The sequence below is a fragment of the Astatotilapia calliptera genome, chromosome 15 (assembly GCF_900246225.1).
Source record: "Astatotilapia calliptera chromosome 15, fAstCal1.2, whole genome shotgun sequence".
Classification (NCBI taxonomy): domain Eukaryota; kingdom Metazoa; phylum Chordata; class Actinopteri; order Cichliformes; family Cichlidae; genus Astatotilapia; species Astatotilapia calliptera.
This window is the reverse complement of record NC_039316.1, coordinates 35,974,880-35,996,855: the sequence shown is the minus strand read 5'-3', so window position 1 is coordinate 35,996,855 and position 21,976 is coordinate 35,974,880. Positions and strand designations below refer to the sequence as shown.

General features: G+C 38.5%; 4 protein-coding genes across 4 annotated transcripts; 2 read left to right on the top strand and 2 right to left on the bottom strand.

Annotated features, from left to right (window-relative positions):
• Nucleotides 1–5,187: 5,187 nt before the first annotated feature.
• LOC113006969 (5-hydroxytryptamine receptor 3A-like) lies at nucleotides 5,188–8,372 on the bottom strand. Its single transcript, XM_026143247.1, has 9 exons — nucleotides 8,316–8,372; nucleotides 7,823–7,986; nucleotides 7,582–7,626; nucleotides 7,349–7,455; nucleotides 6,889–7,058; nucleotides 6,633–6,799; nucleotides 6,204–6,414; nucleotides 5,568–5,753; nucleotides 5,188–5,477 (listed from the first exon to the last, which is right to left on the bottom strand). Exons 1-9 carry the CDS (start codon nucleotides 8,320–8,322, stop codon nucleotides 5,188–5,190), a joined length of 1,347 nt encoding a protein of 448 aa, XP_025999032.1. The 5' UTR covers nucleotides 8,323–8,372.
• A 1,065-nt stretch (nucleotides 8,373–9,437) lies between these two features.
• LOC113006878 (receptor-transporting protein 2-like) lies at nucleotides 9,438–11,058 on the bottom strand. The gene is made up of 2 exons (XM_026143107.1): nucleotides 10,780–11,058; nucleotides 9,438–10,397 (listed from the first exon to the last, which is right to left on the bottom strand). Exons 1-2 carry the CDS (start codon nucleotides 10,926–10,928, stop codon nucleotides 10,070–10,072), a joined length of 477 nt encoding a protein of 158 aa, XP_025998892.1. The 5' UTR covers nucleotides 10,929–11,058; the 3' UTR covers nucleotides 9,438–10,069.
• Nucleotides 11,059–11,957: 899 nt separating this feature from the next.
• LOC113006789 (receptor-transporting protein 3-like) lies at nucleotides 11,958–14,138 on the top strand. The gene is made up of 2 exons (XM_026142967.1): nucleotides 11,958–12,161; nucleotides 13,147–14,138. The coding sequence occupies exons 1-2, from the start codon at nucleotides 12,016–12,018 to the stop codon at nucleotides 13,478–13,480; spliced, it is 480 nt and encodes a 159-aa protein (XP_025998752.1). The 5' UTR covers nucleotides 11,958–12,015; the 3' UTR covers nucleotides 13,481–14,138.
• A 447-nt stretch (nucleotides 14,139–14,585) lies between these two features.
• dynlt2b (dynein light chain Tctex-type 2B) lies at nucleotides 14,586–18,500 on the top strand. The gene is made up of 5 exons (XM_026142293.1): nucleotides 14,586–14,960; nucleotides 15,496–15,629; nucleotides 17,323–17,392; nucleotides 17,791–17,854; nucleotides 17,930–18,500. Exons 1-5 carry the CDS (start codon nucleotides 14,914–14,916, stop codon nucleotides 17,975–17,977), a joined length of 363 nt encoding a protein of 120 aa, XP_025998078.1. The 5' UTR covers nucleotides 14,586–14,913; the 3' UTR covers nucleotides 17,978–18,500.
• Nucleotides 18,501–21,976: the final 3,476 nt, after the last annotated feature.

Below are 21,976 nucleotides of genomic sequence, written 5' to 3'. Positions count from 1 at the left end.
AGTCCAACGTTAAAGGTACTCTCACTTACTGTAAATGGGCTCCAAAGCCCGGCAAAGCAGGGAAAAATTCTTAGTAAACTGAAAAGAGAGGACATTGATGTGGCATTTCTACAAGAGACTCATTTGGTGGGCCTTGAGCACGAGAAACTTAAGAGACAAGGTTTCAAGCATGCTTATTACTCTTCAAATGGTTTAAGACATACAAGAGGGGTGGTTATTTTAATATCAGGTAGGGTTATTTATGAACTTTTTGCTACAATTAGGGATAGAGAAGGCAGATTTATCCTGGTACAGGGCAAATTGGATGGGGAATTGATCATGTTCTATAATGTTTATATTCCTCCAGGTTCCACATTTGATTTCTATAGGCAAGTATTCGAGAAAGTAGTGACAGAGGCACAGGGACTACTTGTCTGTGGAGGAGACCTTAATATTACATTAAAACCACATCTGGACGCAGCGGGGATGAGAATATCTCTATCACAAAAACTAACTAGAAAACTAAACCTTCTGATAGAGGAGATGGGATTGGTGGATACTTGGAGGAACCTTAACTCAACAGCAAGGAACTATACTTACTATTCACATCCACATGCAACCTATTCGAGAATTGGCTACTTCCTCACTTTTGGTACTGACATGAACAGAATACATGAGTGCCATATCAGGTCAATGGACGTTTCCGACCACTGCCCTCTATATTTATCTTTAAACCCTACTCAAAGGAGAAAAATAACCAACTGGAAATTAAATTCTAGCATACTGAATGAACGGACATGTGAACATTTGACAGAAGACATTGCTGAATACCTGGAATTCAATGATAAAGATGAGTTTTGTGGGATGCGTGCAAAGCAGTGATGAGAGGAAAAGTTATTACTATAACCTCTAATATTAAAAAATCCAAAGTTGCAAGATTCCAGAAGCTGCAGTCGGAACTATTACAATTAGAGGCCACACACAAAAATACTATTGATACTAAGACAAAATTAGAAATGGCAAAGAAGAGAAATCTAATTGATGAGATATACACCCAAGACGTCCAAACGAAACAAAGATATTATGAGGGGGGAGCTAAATATATGAAACAATTGGCATATAGATTAAGGAAACAACAAGCAGACAGAACAATATACACGATAAGGGATCTGGAAACCTGTACTCACTCTACACCTACGACTGCACAGCCACTAACAACTCCAACATCATTGTGAAGTTTGCGGACGACACTACAGTGGTGGGTCTTATCACCAACGGTGATGAGACAGCTTACAGGGAGGAGGTCAGCGCCCTGACCCACTGGTGTCAAGACAACCATCTCACCCTCAACGTCGCAAAGACAAAGGAGTTGATAGTGGACTTCCGGAGGTGCAGAGAAGTACACACCCCCATCACCATCAGCGGCGCTGCTGTGGAGAGAGTGAGCAGCTTCCGGTTCCTTGGCGTACACCTGGCTGAGGATCTTACGTGGTCAGTACACACAAACAAAACAGTGAAGAAGGCGCAGCAGCGCCTCTTCTTTCTCAGGAGACTGAAAAGATTCGGCATGAGCCCCCGCATCCTCAGGACCTTCTATCGCTGTGCCATTGAGAGCATCCTCACTGGATGCATCACCACCTGGTATGGCAACAGCACCGCCTACAACTGCAAAGCTCTCCAGCGAGTAGTGCGGTGCTCTGAACGGATAATTGGAGGTGAGCTTCCCTCCCTCCAAGACATCTACAGGAAGCGCTGCCTGAGGAAAGCGGGGAGGATCATCAAGGACTCCAGTCACCCCAGCCATAAACTGTTCAGACTACTTCCATCAGGAAGGAGGTTCTGCAGCATCCGGTCCCGTACCAGCAGACTGAGAGACATCTTTTTCCATCAGGCCATCAGACTGCTGAACACGTCATAGACACCTCAGCTTCACTACTGGAACTTCAACATTATGCACTCCACATTGTATATAAATGCCACTTGTTTTGCACATATTCAACTCTGTATATTTTATATATTTTATTATTATTATTATTATTATTATTTTATTTTTTTACTATTGAATTTGTAAAAATGTGTATACACACACACACACACACACACACACACACACACACACACACACACACACACACGTAGGAAAATATTTAGTATACACATCCAGAAATGCATACACTATTATATATTGTACATATATTTATTAGTTTCAGATGTAGCCATTCTTGTATTTTGCTTGTTTACATTATTGTATTTTGCACAACTCTGTTGCTTGTGAAGCTCGCACACAAGAATTTCACTCACATGTGCTGTACCAATGTACCTGCACATGTGATGTGACAATAAAAGTGATTTGATTTGAAAGAAAAAAACAAACAAAATGGAAATGCAGGGTATAGAGGAAATTAAGGATTGCTTTAAGAGATACTATGAAAAATTATATTTATAACCACCCACAAACGATGACGATCAAATGGAGAGTTTGCTTGACATGCTACACCTCCCTAAACTTACAATAGAAGAAAAATCGTTAGTGAAGCAAATTACAAGGGAAGAACTTCACTTGGCAATTGGTAAACTCAAGGCAAACAAATCTCCGGGTACAGATGGTTTTACTGCGGAGTGGTACAAGAAATTAAGGAGAACCTTTGACACCTTGCCTATATGACTATCATAGGGCAACACAAATAAGAAATCTGGTGGGCTGGTGTAAACCTGGATACTGTTCAAGATGGAAGGAAGTGGAACTTTCCTTGGGAGGTAACTTCCCTGTCGGGGCACTGATAGGAGATCCCTCAGAGTTATGATTCCCGGGCAACCCTTGGATAGTAAGCTCAATAAAGACATGGAAAAGAGTACTTAAAAAGTATAAATTAAACCAGAGGGCCGGATTCCTTAGTTGGTTTACATATGACCCAGAGACCGACTTGACATTTAAAACATGGGCTAATAAAGGTCTCATCACATACATTACCTTGTAGAAAGATGGAAAAGTGATGAGTTTCCAGGATCTTAAGAATAAGTTTAGGTTGCAAAATCAAGATTTTTTTTAGATATTTGCAACTGAGGGACTTCCTGAATAAAAAGCTAAAACATCCCCAGTTATCGACTGGGAATGAAGAAATTATTTATATATTCAAGAATGCATATAGAAATGCACCCTATCAAAAAATTATTTCCAAATTATATTGTTCACTGACCAATCTAAGGGGTCATGATACAAGATATGTTAAAGCAAGATGGGAAACAGAGGGTAATATATCCCTAACAGGAGAGGAATGGGATGGGATCTGTTGGCAGCAGTGGTCGGTAACAATCTCCCCCTCGTGGAGGGAATTCAGTTGGAAGAATGGAATTCGTTATTTTAATACCCCGGCTCAAAAATCCAATTATTCTCATAACACAACATGCTGGAGGCAGTGTGGACATGCAGCAGCAAATCATTTCCACATTTTTAGGGAATGTCCTCGTGTGGCTCCATTTTTGAAGGAAATACATAATGTCCTGGAAACAATCTTCCAAAAGAAAATACAATTTCATTTTGCAGTATTGTACCTAGGAAACTTAGAGAGTCTTAATCTATGCAAACCGGTTAAATATTTGTTCAATGTGCTGTTGGTAGCTTCCAAAAAGGCCATAACCCGCCGTTGGCTTAAAGAGGACACTCCTACTATAAATGAGTGGATTGATGTGATATACAGGGTGGGCCATTTATATGGATACACCGTAATAAAATGGGAATGGTTGGTGATATTAAAGTCCTGTTTGTGGCACATTAGTATATGTGAGGGGGCAAACTCCTCAAGATGGGTGGTGACCATGGTGGCCATTTAGAAGTCGGCCATCTTGGATACAACTTTTGTTTTTTCAATAGGAAGAGGGCCATGTGACACATCAAACGTATTGGTAATGTCACAAGAAAAACTGCGTTCACCAGATATCAACACAATTTCGATCCGCTCCTCACGTGTTAACCTCTTTGACATGTCAATGGCTGTGAACAAAGAGAAACTTGTAAATAACTCATGAAAGAATAAAGTTACGTTGAAACCAAGCACACCATTGTTTTTCTTGTGACATTACCAATAAGTTTGATGTGTCACATGGCCCTCTTTCTATTGAAAAACAAAAGTTGTATCCAAGATGGCCGACTTCTAAATGGCCACCATGGTCACCACCCATCTTGAGGAGTTTGCCCCCTCACATATACTAATGTGCCACAAACAGGACTTTAATATCACCAACCATTCCCATGTTATTACGGTGTATCCATATAAATGGCCCACCCTGTAGACTATTTTTTTAATGGAAAGAATAACTTTTAGGCTAAAGTTGCAGGTGGACTCATTTGAGGATTACTGGTTGAAATGGTTGAAATATGTACAAAATGGGAGGCCCGATTTTGTATAATCTCATTGTATTTTCTGGTCTGTTTGTTTTTTTGTTTTATTTTGTCCCCCCCCCCCCCCCCCCCCCCCACTGTAATTAAGTTGTATTGTTGTACATGCTGTATAAATAAGAAAAGCAATAAAACATAAATAATAATAATAATAAAGAATATCCCATATAGCCTACCTTTGTGTTAAACAAAAACTACAGTGCTGAAACTGGAAGTTTTAAATATCAAATGGAAAGCAGAAGATGATGCCATGATTGGCATAACGTCTCAAAGCTAAATTCCCTGTTTGAACGTGATTGCTTTGGGACCTGTCTGTGGGAAGTTTTTATGTTGTGTGACTCGATAGGTTTGGTGCTCTGGCTTCCTCCCACAGTCTAAAGAGGGTTAAATGTATGATTCAAGTGCAGCTTGTAGTCTGAAGTACTTAGAAGGAAACCATTATACTATATGATACCATTTATATAATCTACACAGGGATATGATTGTGCGTTTCGAAATGAATGTCACTCACAAATTGAATTAAATTTTACAGACGTTTTATTTTGTATACAGTGGTTTCCTCCATTTAAAAATTGTACAGTACAACACAGAAGGGTAAAGATGAATGATTATAAATGCAGCAGAGCTAATTTAAAGTCCAGTATGAAACAATAATGCAAAATACAGTATAACTATACTATACATACTGCATAAATGTGCTCTAAGAAGGTAGTTTTTCACACCATCTACAAAAATGACAAAATTTTGGTCAAAATGCACTAACATTCAACCCACTAGCACAAATGGAGAGCTTTAAAACACATGGCAGTTGTCTACTTATTGTACGAGTTCACCCAGATAATGATGATGGTGATAAAGCTGACCGAGATGAAGAGAATGTAGAGGCCAAACAGCAGGCGGTCTATGATGAAACCCACCTGCATCCACTCCTCTGAGCTTTGGCTGTCCTTTAGCTCCTGATCAACCTTCAGGCGAATGGCCTGGAGGTCCTTGCCCAGTTTCTTGAGTTCATACACAGCCAGGTCCTCCGCTGATTGCCCCTTTGGCTCTTGAAGCCCCACATAAGTTTCAATTGCTGCCACAGCAGTCCTGGTCTTAAGGTCTATTTCTAAGCAAAGTCAAGAAGAAATATTCATAGTCACCTAATCTTGTAACCTTAGATTTCTAAACTCGCTACTTATGTTTGACATACCTGAAACTCTTGGCTTCTTATTCATTCGTGGCATACAAACAATAACACCCAGAAATTGCAGAACAAGGACTCGCATCCAGTGAGGGACAGGAGAGAAGTCAGCAGACCCACACAGCAGGTTGGTGATGAGGATTGTTTCCAGCAGACTGGCCACCATCAGAGCCAGGCAGAGAGAAAAGAACACGTCTACAGAGAGACAAAGGAACCCAGAAACAATACAAGTTTACAATGTCACAGTCTAAGTCACTAATCTATATATTTTTATCTTAAAAGCTGTTCTTTAAATGCACATGTAAATATAGTTTAAAAAAAAGTGAACATTATTTACAAATTTGGACATAATAATATTGATTTGACTATTTCACACATGTTATGTATGTGTATCTATAACAAGTATATAAGTATACAATGCTAATACTGCATTACAGTATGTATGTGAGTACAGATTTTCAACTTGACTCTATAAGATCGAGGTCTGATATGGGATGTAAGGGTTCCCTTAACTTTCTTTAACCAGTACCTTTCATATTATATATATATATATTTTTTTTAGTATAGGATAAGTTAATAATTAAAAAACATAACTACAAACAGTTTCAAGAAATCACCGTAGACATTTTGTTGAGTGTCACTAACTTATGAGGGGTATGGTGTTTCCGGTGACCGGCAGCAGGTCATTCATGATGAGCAGGAAGACAGTGTAGCCGAGGATGAGGGTCATCTTGAAGGCGGACCTGTCCACACTCTGTGGTGGCAGCAGGAAGCTGAAGAGGTCGACTGTGATGAGAAAGCAGCTGGGGAGGAGGAGGTTGACCACATACATAGTGGCCCGGCGCTTCAATCTGATCTGTACAATAAGGGAAAACTTGGTCAGGTATGTTTGTGCTGTGAAATCTTCTTATCGTGACCAAGTGTATCGTGTATGTAAGCAAATCGTGATTTTAGCTGTGTTGGATTTACAAAACAGGCATTATGGACACATTAATATGAGGTATGTGAACAAGCCCAAGTATGTGCTCCTTTCTGCCTAATTACAGCAGTTTATTGGCACTGCAATCCACCTACTTGAAATTCAAGCTCATCATAATAAAGATTCTGATTCTCTCCATCATGATTGACTTTATTGGCGGTGATTTCCAGCAGCTCCCATTCACCCATGGTGGCCATCACACTCTGGGAGATCTGTGTTATTAGTTCTGCAGATCTTCCAAGATAAATCTTTATATCCGATGCTGTGGAAAAGCAAAGAGGAAAATACTGAGCTAAAGGTGAGCTCACTAATTGTCCACATGTAATGTATATGTATAAAATATTTTCTGACCATAGTGCAAGTAGGAGTTGAAGGTATAAATGCAGTTTTGTATGTCGAAGGGGAAGGTGTAGATATTGAGGTTACAGGAACTAACAACTCTGACAGGTATAGCGAGATTCACTTGACCATTACTGTACAGGTACAGATAGGGAACAGGCGGTGCCTTGTTTTCCTCCATACTGTAAGAACAATTAGAAAAATGATGGCGTGAATAACAAACATGGCACCTATTTGAACATTTGGTAAGAATTACAGTGTCTAGTAGTTAGACAATTATGGACCTATAAAAAACATGGCAACTGCACAGTTACATGTAATAAATATTGCTGTAAGATGGCCAAACATTAACAAAGACAAATACAAAATGTATTTATTATTAGGAAAATATAAGGAAAAGACTTGTTTTGGTTCCATAGATTATAATATGTGTATGCTTTGAGAGGCACAGGCTTGGTAATATATCACTTACAATTCATTGATTACAATATCGGGAATCCAAAATTGGCTTGATGGAAGAGCCATCATGTCTGTACCACACTGAACTGGGTCCCAGCTGACAAATTCATTTATCCACAACTAAAAGAACAAAACTCATGACAATGGATAGATCACGCATGCTACACGTAATCATGATGTTTTAAAAAATATGATTATTCCTGTATCACAGAAGAACAAACGTAGCCGGATCATTGCAGTACTCACACACTGTAGCCAAATGTAAGCGGTCAAGAGTTGTGCCTTTTCATCCTGAAAGACAACCCAGTATATGCCAAGGGATTAAAAAACATTGGTGTTGCTATGGAAAGAGAATCATTTGAGCAATGTGGATATGGTTTATCCATTTCTCTAAGTATTTTGCCTTTACTTAAAGAGTTTTAGAGTGCAGTCTGTATACACACTTGTTACATTTTATGTGATGTGATGTTCTGATCGGTGAACATACCACCCCTAGAATCCCATACAGAGTGAAGAAAATAGTGACATTGGTGCATGTTGACATGTTCCTCACAGGCCGTATGTCATTCAAGTCAAAGACCGGAGACAGAGCCTCCAGCAGGGCAGGTTGGGTTGGCTGAGAGCAGCTAATGGTGTAATTACTGCAAAAAGCTGATGAGACAATGAAATAATATTGAGTGTAATTATGTTGCAATGTTTGGCTTGCAATGAGATTTTAACAAGAAAAAAAAATCTGTGTTTATTTTGTACTTTGTAGAAATCATTTGGAATTTAATGAATTCTATATTGATTTGAATTTCCAATTTATAACTCAGTACAAGATAATTTCACTAATCCTGAAGTTCTTTTACTATGTTACACAAACATTGTTCAGTAGACACCAAAAACTTTCTTCTAGACTTTTTCTTTTTGAAACTGATGCTGACTTGTTGTTGAAAATGAAACTCAAATACTCATAGTATGGTTCAGAAAATTCTTACCTGGCATGAAGATACTGAGGGAAATAATCAGGGTAGACTTGATTGATGACAGGAGACCCTTGAATAAAAGCAAGTACAATCAAAAGGTCTGATGGTTAAATGATGAAATGTTTAAATAAAGTAACAGAGGATGTATTGAATTGGTGGTGCTTTATTGATCCTAAGGAATAACATAACATAAACACAATGCAGGTATACCTTACCATTTTGAAAGTGAAATTGTTGTATTCCAGCTGCTTTGGAAACTGTTCTTTGATATACTAGTGAATAATAATCTTCTCAAAAATGGACACATTCATTTGCTGTCAGCCCTATTAGTCAGCGCCTACAGTCCTAAAGTGTGTCTCTACTTATCTGGGAAACTAACTCTCGCAAGTCTAAGTCAGCCTTCATGGCCAAGATATACATAATGTCACTAAACAAAACGTGATGTGGACAAACCCATGGAAAAGTTGTGGAGCAGGCAAAACTAAAGGCAGGGCAAGTGCTTTGCCTGTAGGTGTTTTCAGACAACATGCAGATAAACCACAGTTAATGTACTGTACCTCAGTGTGTGACTCGAAAAATGTTGAGGACTGACCACAGCAATGTCAGTGCCACACCTGCTGATCACAGGCAAATGAAGAGGTGTTGCTGTGTGACAAACAGGTTGACTTTGCTTTCATGCAAAACCTCCTATCAGATAACTTTTTCCTTTTTTCAACAATTGTGCAAAGAACAGTGGGCCAGAATTCCTCCACAGTGACGTTAAAAACGCATCTGCAGTTACCACAGATGCTTGATTGCAGTTCATGCTGCCAAAGGATGACATAACCAGTTATAAGATTTAGGGGGCTTGCACTGATGTTTGAATATCTTTTTCTAAATCATGAAAAACAGTAAGTTATAATTTAAAGGCAGATTTTTATTTATTCTTTGTATTATCTTTGTCTGCACTACAAACACTTCATAAAGGCAGTTTAACTACAGTTGCAGGATCAGTAAACATGACGCACTAAAGTCTCCTCTTGCACTGACGAGTTTGAAAAAAATGGAGAAATAAAATACATTTCCAGAAGATTTTCATTTTTTTAAATTTTTGTAAGAAAACAATATCGAGACAACAGCACGTGTTCACCCCCTTCCTTTTTTTTTTTACAATTAAAAAAGTAACATAAGAGAAAGTGTACTTATTAATATTTATGAACATGCACATGTTTGTTCTTAAAATACCAATCCAATAATATCTTTGCATATTTTTTCTTGAAGAATGGTGTTTTTTTCTCTTTGAAAAAATTACCCAGGCTCATTGTAAAACAATGTATTATATTTACCAAAATTCATGGTATGTACCATGCTTCATGTGTAAGCTGTGTGTGTGGCTCTAAATCAAATTAAAAAAGAAGATGTTGCCCACCTCTCTTGAACAATAACGTCATGCCTAGTTTTTTTTTCAAAAATATGTATTATTTATTTACAAAATCAGAAAATACGAATTTAAATGTGAAAAGTGACTCCTGTAGACCTTCATGTCATATTTAAATCTTGACTTATTTAATTCATTTGTAACAGTAAATGTATGAGAGCTTTTGTGCTAATTAACGTTTTTAACAAAGAAAGCAATATATTAGCTAAAGCTGTCTGCTACCAAGCACAAATAAAGGATAAATACAACAATGTGCATCTGCTTATTACAGAAAGAAGAAATACAATAAAACAGAATGAAAGAAGGCAAAGTTATGATCGAACAGAAACAGGCTGACTTTAAAAGCAGCTCATTTTGTGCACACGCCTTTGATGCACCCCTCACAATGTGTGGGCTCATGCGGGCTGTCAACGTCAAAGCTTCTGAAATACCGCTTCCGTCCACCAGGGTTTTTATGGTAGCACTTTTGTTTTATTTTCTCCACCAGATTCTCCATGAGGATGTGCACATTGTCAGATTCCACGCTGGGATTCTCCATTGGAGCTTCCGAGCACATCTTGCAGTTCTGGCGTAAGGGCCTCACCTTGACAGTGCCCTGCCCGTTTTTCAGGCGCATGTGGAAGAGCACCTTCACCTTGTTGGAAGGCCATTCTCTTCTGCACATGGAACATTTAAACCTTGGAAATGAAAAAGAGCATGTGTTACTTTACTAGAAGAGTCTAGAGTGATTATATGATTATTTTTAATACGAGTTTAAACTTGCATCGAATTGTTTTTTAACGAGATGGCACCCACGCAAGGAAGTGAAAGGAAACAAATGATGTCAGCTCCATCTTACATCTTCAGTTCTAGTGTTGCTAGTCTAAAAAATATGCTCCCATCATTGAAACTCTGGAATATTCTTTTTACTTTTAATGAACTAAGCCTCCTTAGCAACTACATTTATTCCCTCATCTTTAATGTTGCAATCTTCATGCACAGTAATTGGCATAATGCAACTATATTTTTTATATATTAACCTATGAAATATACCATACTGAATATACAAACCACACTGACCTTGCACCTGTGTTCCTGATGTACTGCTTCCAGCCCATGTCTAGGTTGTCAGGCTCAATGTTTTCATCATACTCTAAATACCAAGAGTCTCCTCGTTTAAGACTCTGTGCTTTAATACGAAAGATACGTATCCATTCAGGTGGCAGCATCTTTTAGGTTATTAAAGTGGTCGCTGGTAGCTGAAGAAGAAGGATAACTCTAACAGCTGATGTGTGCAGTAAACAAACAGCTGGTGAGAATGAGTCATCCTCCTCAAGCTGCGAACTTTGACTGTGGCTCTGCCAGAAGAGTTTGTGGGGAAGACAAAACTTACAACTGTAAAACACGCTATCTTAAGTTTCAGTTACAGTTTTGTACAATCGATACTGAAAGCGTTTCTTGTTAAGCAACACTGACACCTTCTGGTTGCTCTCCATGCTCCTCTTTGCCCAGGTAGACTCAGAAGGCTTTTCTGTATTGCTATACTTTTTGCACTTAGTCGGTGTGACGAAAATGTGCAAAATGTTTTCACTGTGTATAAAAAAAAGACATTAGTGAACATTAGTGGGAAAAAGAGCTGATAAAAAACATTAGTGAACACGTGATTCTTATCATCGTGCTTATAACTCAACTCAGCACTATACCTGCACTCTACTGATTTTGTTTTTCTTTTTGTAGCTTCTCCCTGGTAGCAGGTAGCTCTGCATATGTCTGTGCGCATGTTCAAGCAGGTAATCTTTTGCTTGTTAAGCAAATGTGTGAAACTCTACAATATGGAGTCATTAATTATAATAATGTAGAATAAGAATATATAACATTCATTTATTTATTTGCTTTTTCTGGTAACATAAGAGCAAAAAAGATGTTAATTTTACATGTTCACCACTTTATTTATTTATTTATTTTTGCCAGAGTGAGAATATTTCACTCAAAGTAGTGACTGACAACAAATGTGTGCACAAAGGCTAAACCATAAACCAGCATAAACCAGCAGGTTCCAGTGTTGCTACAAAACATTTCAGTTTCATTTCACTTACAATCTAATGATTCGCCATCTAATATTCTGATGTTCATTGTATAAACCATAACTGAAACTTAAGGAAGCCTGCTTTGCACTGGTAGCTTTCGGTTTCCTCTCAGCTGGTACAGCCTTATTTAAAGTTCGCAGCTTGAGGAGTCATTCTCAGGAGTTCCTTGTTTACAGTACAGATCAGCTGTTAGGGGTTTCTTTCTTCTTCAGCCGATTTAATTGAAAAGATGTCACCAGAATGGACACAAATCTTTCAGATTAAAGCAGAAGATCTTAAGCAAGGAGACTCCTGGGAATTACAATATGATGAAAATATTGAGCCTAATAAGCCAAACTTGGACTGGAAGGAGTACATCAGGAACACAAGTGCAAGGTCAGTATGCTGAACAACTGTTAATTACTGCAGCAGGTTTGCATTGAGTTTTGCATGAGTGTTAATATTTACACTATTGTATATTTGTGTTACATTAATATGCCTTACATTACGCAATGTGCGTGATAAAAGTACAACATCAATACATTTTAGTTATTAAGGAATATTTGTTCATTCCTTGTTTGGTACAATTCCAGAGTTTGAATGATGGAAAATAATTGGAAGTGGTATAAATACAACTTTACCTAAAAATACAGATTTTAGTCTACCAATACTTGCCTTTAAGAGCTATTCTAGCGATTCTAGCTCTGTCTGGTATTGTGTAAACTGGAATAAGTAACATCGGATGGTTTGTTTTCCTTTTATGTTCTTGTTCTTCACTTTTCAAATGTCATTATTACACTATTAATTAGCCAAAAAGCTAATAATTTGGTCTGCTCAGTTACATCTAAAGATATATTTATTAGATTTTCCTCTTTCTTTTATGACATGTATTGTATTACTGTGGTGGCACATCACTGTAACACTGTAATGAATATACTATGGTCATATTCACCTATCCATCCACAAGTTTCCACTGAGTATTCTCTAAATAAAACAAAAAAGCTGAGTAAACATAAAAAGCACAAGCTTCTTCCCTTTGAAATATATTCAACTTTCATAACTCGATAGTAATTTTTTAAAACAAATTTAAACATAAACATCATATGAATCACACATTCATCCATCAGAAGGGACACAGTTAAGCATGAGAAGCTCAGTTATATCTCCTCCCACTGCCCTTGTAAATGCATTTGGTTCCACCCAACATCTCTACTACTTACAGATGTGATTCTGAGTGCAACACATAGGGCAGCTATCAGCTTTTACACAAATCATGAGTTTAGTGCAAGTTTGTGTGGTTAAATGAAAAATTCTGAATTTTTTAAAAGTAATTTTGACTTCTACTGAAACAGACATTCTCTTTCTCTTTTTTAATTTCAAGTTTCAAATGTTCCATGTGTCGAAGAAAGTGGCCTTCCAACAAGGTGAAAGTGCTCTTCCACATGTGCCTGAGAAATGGGCAGGGCACTGTCAAAGTGAGGCCCTTACGTCAGAACTGCAAGAAGTGCCCAAATGCTCCAATGGAGAATCCCAGCGTGGAATCTGAGAACATAAACACCCTCATGGAAAAACTGGTGGAGAAAATAAAACAAAAGTGCTACCATGAAAACCTTGAGGAAAGCTACCGACCTTTCAGACTCTATGAAGTCAAAAGTCCCCATGAGCCTGAACACTGTGAGGGGTGCATAAAAGGAGTGTGTACAAACAATCTGTAGTTTTAAATCTATTTACTTATATTATCAATATCTGATTCGGGGGCTTTAATTATGCTGTTTGCCTCAAATAATGGTAATGTTAGTGCTCAGTCATTACTTCAAAGCTGAAGGGTATACAATTCACAAATTCTGCACAAGCAAAACATGAAGTCCATTTGTGATTAGACATGTGAAAACTTACTGTTTACAAACAAAATGCACATAAGTCAAAATTGTCTACTATCAGTAAATGTAGCATAATGTCACTATGTCAAAATGATTTGTAAATAAAATAAAAAAAAACATAGTGGTGATGTTGCAATAAGAATTTGGGAATTTATGATATTGTTTCTTCTGTTGAATGCATTGTTGTTGAGGTGGATAGCAGTTTATTTATTTATTTGTCTTCTGTTTAATGAAGTAAGCTAAATGACATGAAAGATCATATACAACTGTATATTATTATTATTATTAAGATTTATATTTTTCTTTGTCCCCTGTTGGTCTGAAGTGTTCTATATAACGAGCAACTGAAATGAAACAAGTGCATCTTTGTGCCTCTTTGCTAACAACCTCTGTGGTTTAAAGTAAGAATAAAAATTGCAAAAAGATGCAGATTTTGCACATATAATGACACTATTTAGCAAGCATAAATTAAAAATGAATTAAAACTTTTGAAATCGCTGTTGAAAATGTGTCTGCATCTGTATATTGCCAGAGCTGGAAGTTGTTCTTTAAAGACAAATTTACTCACATCTTATCAGTTTTGGGTCTGTTTCTTCAGGGGCTTTGAGCAATGGGAAGCATGATTTGATCAGGCTGCAGCTAAAAGGCCTTAGAACCAGCTGCATTCAGAAGTCACGCAGATACCATGAGTAGCCCAGCAGTTGAAATTATTACATATATTAAAAAACATCATTTTAAGACAGTGTGAATCATGTATGAGTAAAGGCAGTAAAACATCACTAATGGGGACAGAGTATAAATGCATTAGGTGGAAACAGAAACGATTTCATAAGTAGTAGAAGGTTTATGTGTTTAGGTTTACAAGATGATGAAGGAAGGCTTGCAGACAGCTGTCCACATGTTGTAGCTGTTTACGATCACCAGGGGGCAGTGTCACTGACAACCGGTTTGAGGCCTACTACAGCTTCTACTGCTGTTGATCTTTCAGCTAGTCACCGAGAAGAGCGGAGTTAAATCGAAACTGCAATCGAGTGTTAAAAACTGTGAAGAGTGTCCAGTAGCGCCATTATCTGTGATTTTCGTGCTTTTTTGATCAACTTTAATGTACACACGGAAGAAAAACGAACCGGTTAGCTAAGCGGTACTCTTATTTTGAAACAGGAAACAAGGGAAAACGTCGCCATGGTTACGGGTAGCATTTGGCTAGCTTCTTAAAGACGCTCTTCACATTTATTTGCTCGATACTGTAGTTTGAGTACTCATATACCATGGGGGAGTCCGATACTTACCACATACGACCCAACCATCAGCAGAAGTGAGTTGATTCATGTGGTTAAACGGCTTTTTTCCCACACAAGTAAAGAAAACTAGAATTTAGCATTTTAGCTAGCTGATTCGCGGTCTACTTTTAGCTGCGCAGTTGTTCCAGCCTTGAATAAATGACATCTACCGTCAAACTTAATTTAGTAGTATAAATACTACCAATCGTCAATCAAAATAATGTGGTTACGTGTGCAAACTTGAATTTTTAACCGAAGTTTAGTCTGTTACAGCGTTCATGCAGATTTATCTGCAGGAACTTTACCTATTTTTCCTGTACAATGCAGATGTACCAGGGCATTCAAATGTGATTACTTTAGGCATGTAGTTACAATATACAGTGCCATAGGTAAATAAGTTTAAAATGCAAATGAAAAAAAACTTATAGCCTATTGAATATAGAATGTATTGTTCACATGACGTTTATTAGCATGCATGTTGCCATTATTAAGATATTTGTGTATCAGAGGCTCATTGTGCTCGTTGGAAGGTTCATTTGCTGTCTTGTTGTTTTCCTGTAAATCTTGCAGGTTCAGGCCAGCTGTTGTGAAGGAGTGTATTCGTGAAATTGTGAGGGAGCGACTGTCTGGGGTGCAGTACAATCCAGAGGAAGTCCCAGAGCTGACCCGTTCACTGGCAGACTCTGTGAAGGACAAAGTAAAGAGTGAGTGAAGCATTGTCGCTCTCATGTGCTGTCAAAAGGACAGAACATTCAATTATTTCTAAAAATTTTAGCCGCAGCTTATAATGACCACTTTAATTATAGGATGTGGCAACCATCTGTGTATCTGTTTAAATAACAGTAAACTTGTGTTTCACGTAGAGGTACCCAGGTGTCATAGGCACTTTTTTCCAAGTAACTGAAAGGTTCCTTCAAACGGCTGTTTTCTGCATTTCCACTGTGGTACTCAGACCTATAAAGATGAGGCATTTTAATCTGCTGCATGTAACTTTTTTCATGCAGCTACCACTACATCTCAGGCCAATATGTGTCATGATTTCCAGGTTCAGTACTGTGCAGAAATCTTGAGTCATCCCGCATTTCTTCATATTTTTCTTCTTAGGCGCCAAACTTTTTTACATTTTTAAAAACTGGTCCTGAGCAATAGTTCTCCAGGCTTTCTGAATGCCATGGCCAACTTATTCTCTCATTTTCAGTCCAGTCCTTTTTACCTGACCATTTGCATCATTTTCGTAATTTTTAACTTAACTACTAGTTAACTACTTAGCACTGATCTATAAACCATTCAGGGGATGAACCAGTGTTTGTGTCTACTTATAACAGAAAACTTGCCAAAGAACTCGTTTTAAATTGTGTCTTTAGGCACTTTGTTACAAGCAGCCTGTCACAAAAACACATGATTGTTCCCATTACTTTAGTTGAATATAAGAAAAATGAACATATAATTTGACAGTCATAAAATATTTTTTGAGCCAACATGGTGATTCCCAACAAGTTATTTTGTCAAAATCAAGAATATCTTAGGATAGTGTCCAGTGTGCTAGCATTATATTGGGGAAACTGACAAAGTGGAAGATAAAAGAAGACGTGCCAGGCTTAAAAAACTATGTACAGCAGATGAACTGTATCTGAAAGTCATTAAGACATCCTTAGGTAAATAAGGTTTTTTCCTTAAGAAGTTGGAAAAAAAATCCTGCAGAGACCTGACACAGGACCTGAGAGATGGAACTGCCCCTTCTGCTGATCCATCTGCTCTTCACTGAAGGTTCATCAGAAATGGTCTCACTGAATGGTGATTGTCAGGAAGCCATTCTTTAAGAAAGGAAAAAGAGAGAAAAGGCTGAAATTACGCCAAATTACACAAGACACAAGATCTGGACTGAAAATCAACATGTCTTAATGAGTAATGAATCCAAATTTGAAATTTTTGGTTCAAGCCATCAGTATGTATAGACAGAGGACAGTCAGAACAGAGACACAACAGTGAGTGTGTACACATCTATAAGACACGGTGGAGGCTCTGTCATGGTTGGGGGCTGTATTGTTAGCCAGTGGTGTTGGGGATCTATCTTTTTCTATCGGTGTTAGCTTTTTGATGCGTGTTGACTTATTCAGGGCTCCAGTACCACAATGGTTTGAATGCAAACATTTCTGAAAGTTTCAGCAGTGGAAATGCAGCAGTGACAAGACTAAAAGGATTGTGGATCTTCACAACAGCCTGTTGGAGCAATAAATGTATAACACCATAAATTCCTGGCCCCACAATGTTAATGAATTATTTCCCATTTAAAACAAATTTGATTAGTAAAAAATATTGACTAATATTCATATTACACAGTATTTTTTTTCTTTTGGATGTACATATAAAATACTATCCTATTCTCTTTGTGAACAGATTCAGGATTTGACAAATATAAGCTTGTTGTGCAGGTGGTCATTGGAGAACAACGAGGGCAGGGAGTCAAGTAAGTCTTCATTTGGTACTGGAAACATTAGTCTTGCTCTTGACTTTCAGAAACTGACTTTGACACAGGGATTACGGTTAGGGCTCAGGGCTCAGTGTATTTTTTAGACATGTCATATGTTGTACCAGAGAACGGAGACCGGATCATTTAGGTTGTTATCAAAGATCTGCTCTTCATATTTACATCATCAGTATCAGCAAACACCTGATTAAGGTAAAACTGTAGTGATTCAAAGTTACTAAAAATTTGAAGTATCAGTAAAAGCAAACGGTAGGACCGTCTCAAGAAGACACAACCATTATTTTACATTTTTTCAACGTAGTTTTTTTTTTTTTAAGTAGTTCAAACTTTAAGATTTTCTTTGCTTGGTCTCTGTTTGTGTGTTTTTTTCTCCCCAGGATGTCTTCCAGGTGTTTTTGGGATGCTGACACAGACAGCTATGCAGAGGATGTTTTCATGAATGTAAGTGCTCTGCTCAGTCACAATTTCATCACTCGAGTCCGCTTTCTAAAAAGCACTCTGATTGTCCTTCCACAGGACAGCTTGTTCTGTGTGGTAGCAGTTTTTGGAAGCTATTACTACTGAGGAAGAGAGGATGGACCACAGGAAAAAAAAGACTTTTACATGAAAATGAGCTGGCCTCAACTAAAGAAGCGACGCACATCTGGTCTTAAAAATGAAAAACCTCATTGAGATTTTGTGACTTATTAAGGACAAAGACTTGTTATGGCTTTTTTTTTTTTTTTTTTTTTTTTTTTACCTCAAAACATTGTAATTGTTTAAAATGATACATATATTGTTACTGTATACAAGGTTACAATACTTTATGTTCACTTGGGTCTATTATATGCCCAAGTTACTGTTTATGAGAATAACATCTGAGCTCTGTGAGTTCTCTGAAAGCTGACTGCTTTCAATGTGCAGTTTCCAGCATTTTTTAATACAGGTAATAACATGGTCATCTGCTCTATGCACAGAGAAAGGCCAGGCAGGTTTATTCCAAGCCAAAAGCCTTTAAAGTGTCATTATCTTCATACAGTTTCACAAGAGTCTTTAGTTTGTTTTATGCAGTAAACCTAACAAATGAATAAAGGTCAGATTTAATATATTTGGTGACATTTTAATTTTTCACCTCTACACCTGTTAATATAACTTTATTTATCCCACACTGTTGAAATTCAACTATCACAACAAAAAGTGAATCAAAGACATACAAAAGGCTATTGTTGGTACAGGAAAATGTTATTGTGAAAAAACAAAAGATTGTATTATTTCGAGCAGTTGACTGAGCAGAACTGGTCCAGCAGAGGTCAGTATCTGCCTGTAATCGCCAAAATCCAGATGCACGGATTTTTATTTTATTTTTTTAAATTAAAGTTATGTGTGTTCGGGTCGGAACCGCCACGAGTCCCGACTTCGTCAAAGGAAAAACAAATTGTTCAGCAGTTTACGGCGGGACTCCTGGTCCCTGTTTCTGCACAGAGCACAAAACAACTCGGAAACAGTTTTAGGTCCTGGTTGGATTTAGCTATAAAAAAAACTTCATGGTAGAATTTCACCAGCAGTTGCAGTCTAAGATGATGGAGTTAGTTTAGGAAACCTCGGTATGAATGTCTATCCATGTGATAACTGGTCAGCAGCTTTCAAAATAAGAGCTCAGAGACTGTCTAAGTATTTCCAAGATGAAGTAAAAGAAATCATGAATTGCCTAGGAAACCCACCTTCTGTAAATATACAAAATATTAACAAATTATTCTTTACTATATATTAACATATATTCATTAAGTGATGCCGTTTTGAACAGTGATGGCATCAAGCTGAGAGCTAATTACACAAGGCTCCGCTGACAAACAGGTCATAAAAGAGCAGGAAAAGAAAAGATTTCATTTGTATGTTTATAAGTTGTATCTTTAAATGCTTAGTTTTATTTACTGATGCAGGAAATTTATGAACCATCCATCCATCCATCCATTTTCATCCGCTTTGTCCGGGGCCGGGTCGCGGGGGCAGCAGCCTAAGCAAAGAGGCCCAGACCTCCCTCTCCCCAGCCACCTCCTCCAGCTTATCCGGGGGAATACCAAGGCGTTCCCAGGCCAGCCGAGAGATATAATCTCTCCAGCGTGTCCTGGGTCTGCCCCGGGGCCTCCTCCCGGTGGGACATGCCTGGAACACCTCACCCAGGAGGCGCCCAGGGGGCATCCTTGTCAGATGCCCGAACCACCTCAGCTGGCTCCTTTCGATGTGGAGCAGCAGCTGCTCTACTCTGAGCCCCTCCCGGATGGCCGAACTTCTCACCCTATCTCTAAGGGAGAGGCCAGCCACCCTCCGGAGGAAGCTCATTTCTGCCGCTTGTATCCGCGATCTCGTTCTTTCGGTCGCTACCCACAGCTCGTGGCCATAGGTGAGGGTAGGGACGTAGATCGACCGGTAAATTGAGAGCTTCGCTTTTACACTCAGCTCCCTCTTCACCACGACGGACCGGTGCAGCGTCCGCATTACTGCAGCTGCAGCCCCAATCCGTCTGTCGATCTCCGGCTCCCTTCTCCCATCACTCGCGAACAAGACCCCGAGATACTTGAACTCCTCCACTTGGGGCAGGAACTCATCCCCGACCCGGAGTGGGCACTCCACCCTTTTCCGGCTGAGAACCATGGCCTCAGATTTGGAGGTGCTGATCCTCATTCCCGCTGCTTCACACTCGGCTGCGAACCGCTCCAGTGCGAGCTGGAGGCCCTCACCCGATGAAGCCAACAGAACCACATCATCTGCAAAAATCAGAGATGAGATTCTGAGGCCACCAAAGCGAAAGCCCTCCGCCACTTGGCTGCGCCTAGAAATCCTGTCCATAAAAATTATGAACAGAACCGGAGACAAAGGGCAGCCCTGGCGGAGCCCATCACCCACCGGGAACGAGTCCGACTTATTGCCGGCAATGCGAACCAAGCTCTTGCAACGGTTGTATAGGGATCGAATGGCCCGTAGCAAATTTATGAACCATTTTATGTTATATCTCGTGTTAAGCATTGAATGTTCTTGGATTCTGAATGAATAATTCAATTTAAAATTCATTGACGTCAACACATTTTTCTGTCTGGTTGTTCAGTGTTCCTTTGGTTCCTGAATCAAAGTCAGTCTGACTGCGATCTAGTGCATCACAGATTCAGCCATCGTGAGTTTGTTGGCTTATTGCGAACATTATTTCTGTGGTTTTTCATTATTGTGATTATTTAACAGCACTTTCAGAAGTGAAGTGATCATAGCCTTGCATGCTCGACTGTCTTTTCATCCTTTTATGTCAAAGACAAATGGACTGTATAAAGCTGCAGAAGTAATACTGTGTGTGGATAGAACAGCACTATAATCAAACCGTGCCTGAAAAGCTTCCCTGTACTTTGTGACCATGTCATTACGTTCATCATCATCAGGCTGGTTCCATCACTTTGTAGCTTGAATTTTAAATGACACTTTAGCTAATTGTTAGTTACTGGGTCATTAATACTAAATTAAACTCTTTAGCATTTAGTTTTAAAAATATGGCATAGTGTCATGTCTAAAGTTTTTTTTTTCCATCTTGATGACATGTAGGCATCTTCCATACTTGTGCCCAGAAGTCTCCCTGGACTGTGGCCAGAAGCAGTACTGACACCCTGTCTACACTCATAGCCCCCTGGCTTCTTATTGTAAATAAAGTGAATTGCAGGTGTTTCTGTCTGTGTGAAAAACATGTAAGATCTTCGTTCAACAAAATCCATAGGTGTTTAATTGGACTGAGATGTGGTTTCATCTGCCCTTTGGATGGAGGCATTGTCAGTTTGGAAGCGAATTCTCACATCAGGATAAACCTGTTCAGTAACTGAATACATTGGATTACAGATAAAGGTTTTATTGATTTGCAGTGACACTTATATCTAAGGAAAGAAAAAGTCAACCCGTCACAATATCCACCACAGCACAACAAAGTCTCAAGAAGCACTCAGGACAGGGGTCAAGGGTTAAGATGTTTCCTTTAAGTCTTTTTTCTGTTCGCAATTTAACATTTTAGGGACTATAATATATCAGTTTATACTAACATATACAAGATATGGGACTGTTGTGTAATAAAAGGTTAGTAAACTCCAGATGATTGCATTACACAGTTCAGGCTTGTTTTTGCAGTAGAGAAACTGGAATTAGCAGAAATGGTTGTTATGGGTATATGGTACACTGGTTATTAAAAAAAATGGTACAAATGATACAAAACATTCTAAACTGACTAATTAGTTCATATTTGGGGCAGGGATAGCTCAGCAGGTAGAGTGGTTGCCCCATGATCGGGAGGTCGGGGATTCGAATCCACTGAATGGTTACCCTGCGGTACCCCTGAGCAAGGTACTGTCCCTACACTCTGCTCGCCGGTGTGGCTGCATTACTGTTATTTTAAAATAAACTATAGTTTACAACAACAACAAAAAAATAAATACCAATTTGATGGCAATGATAAAAGTGCCATAATGGCATTTAAAACAATAATAAAACCATAAAGTCCACAAATTACACAGCACTATACAAAATACCTTAGGTTTAGTTAAATGTATGGCTTTTGGT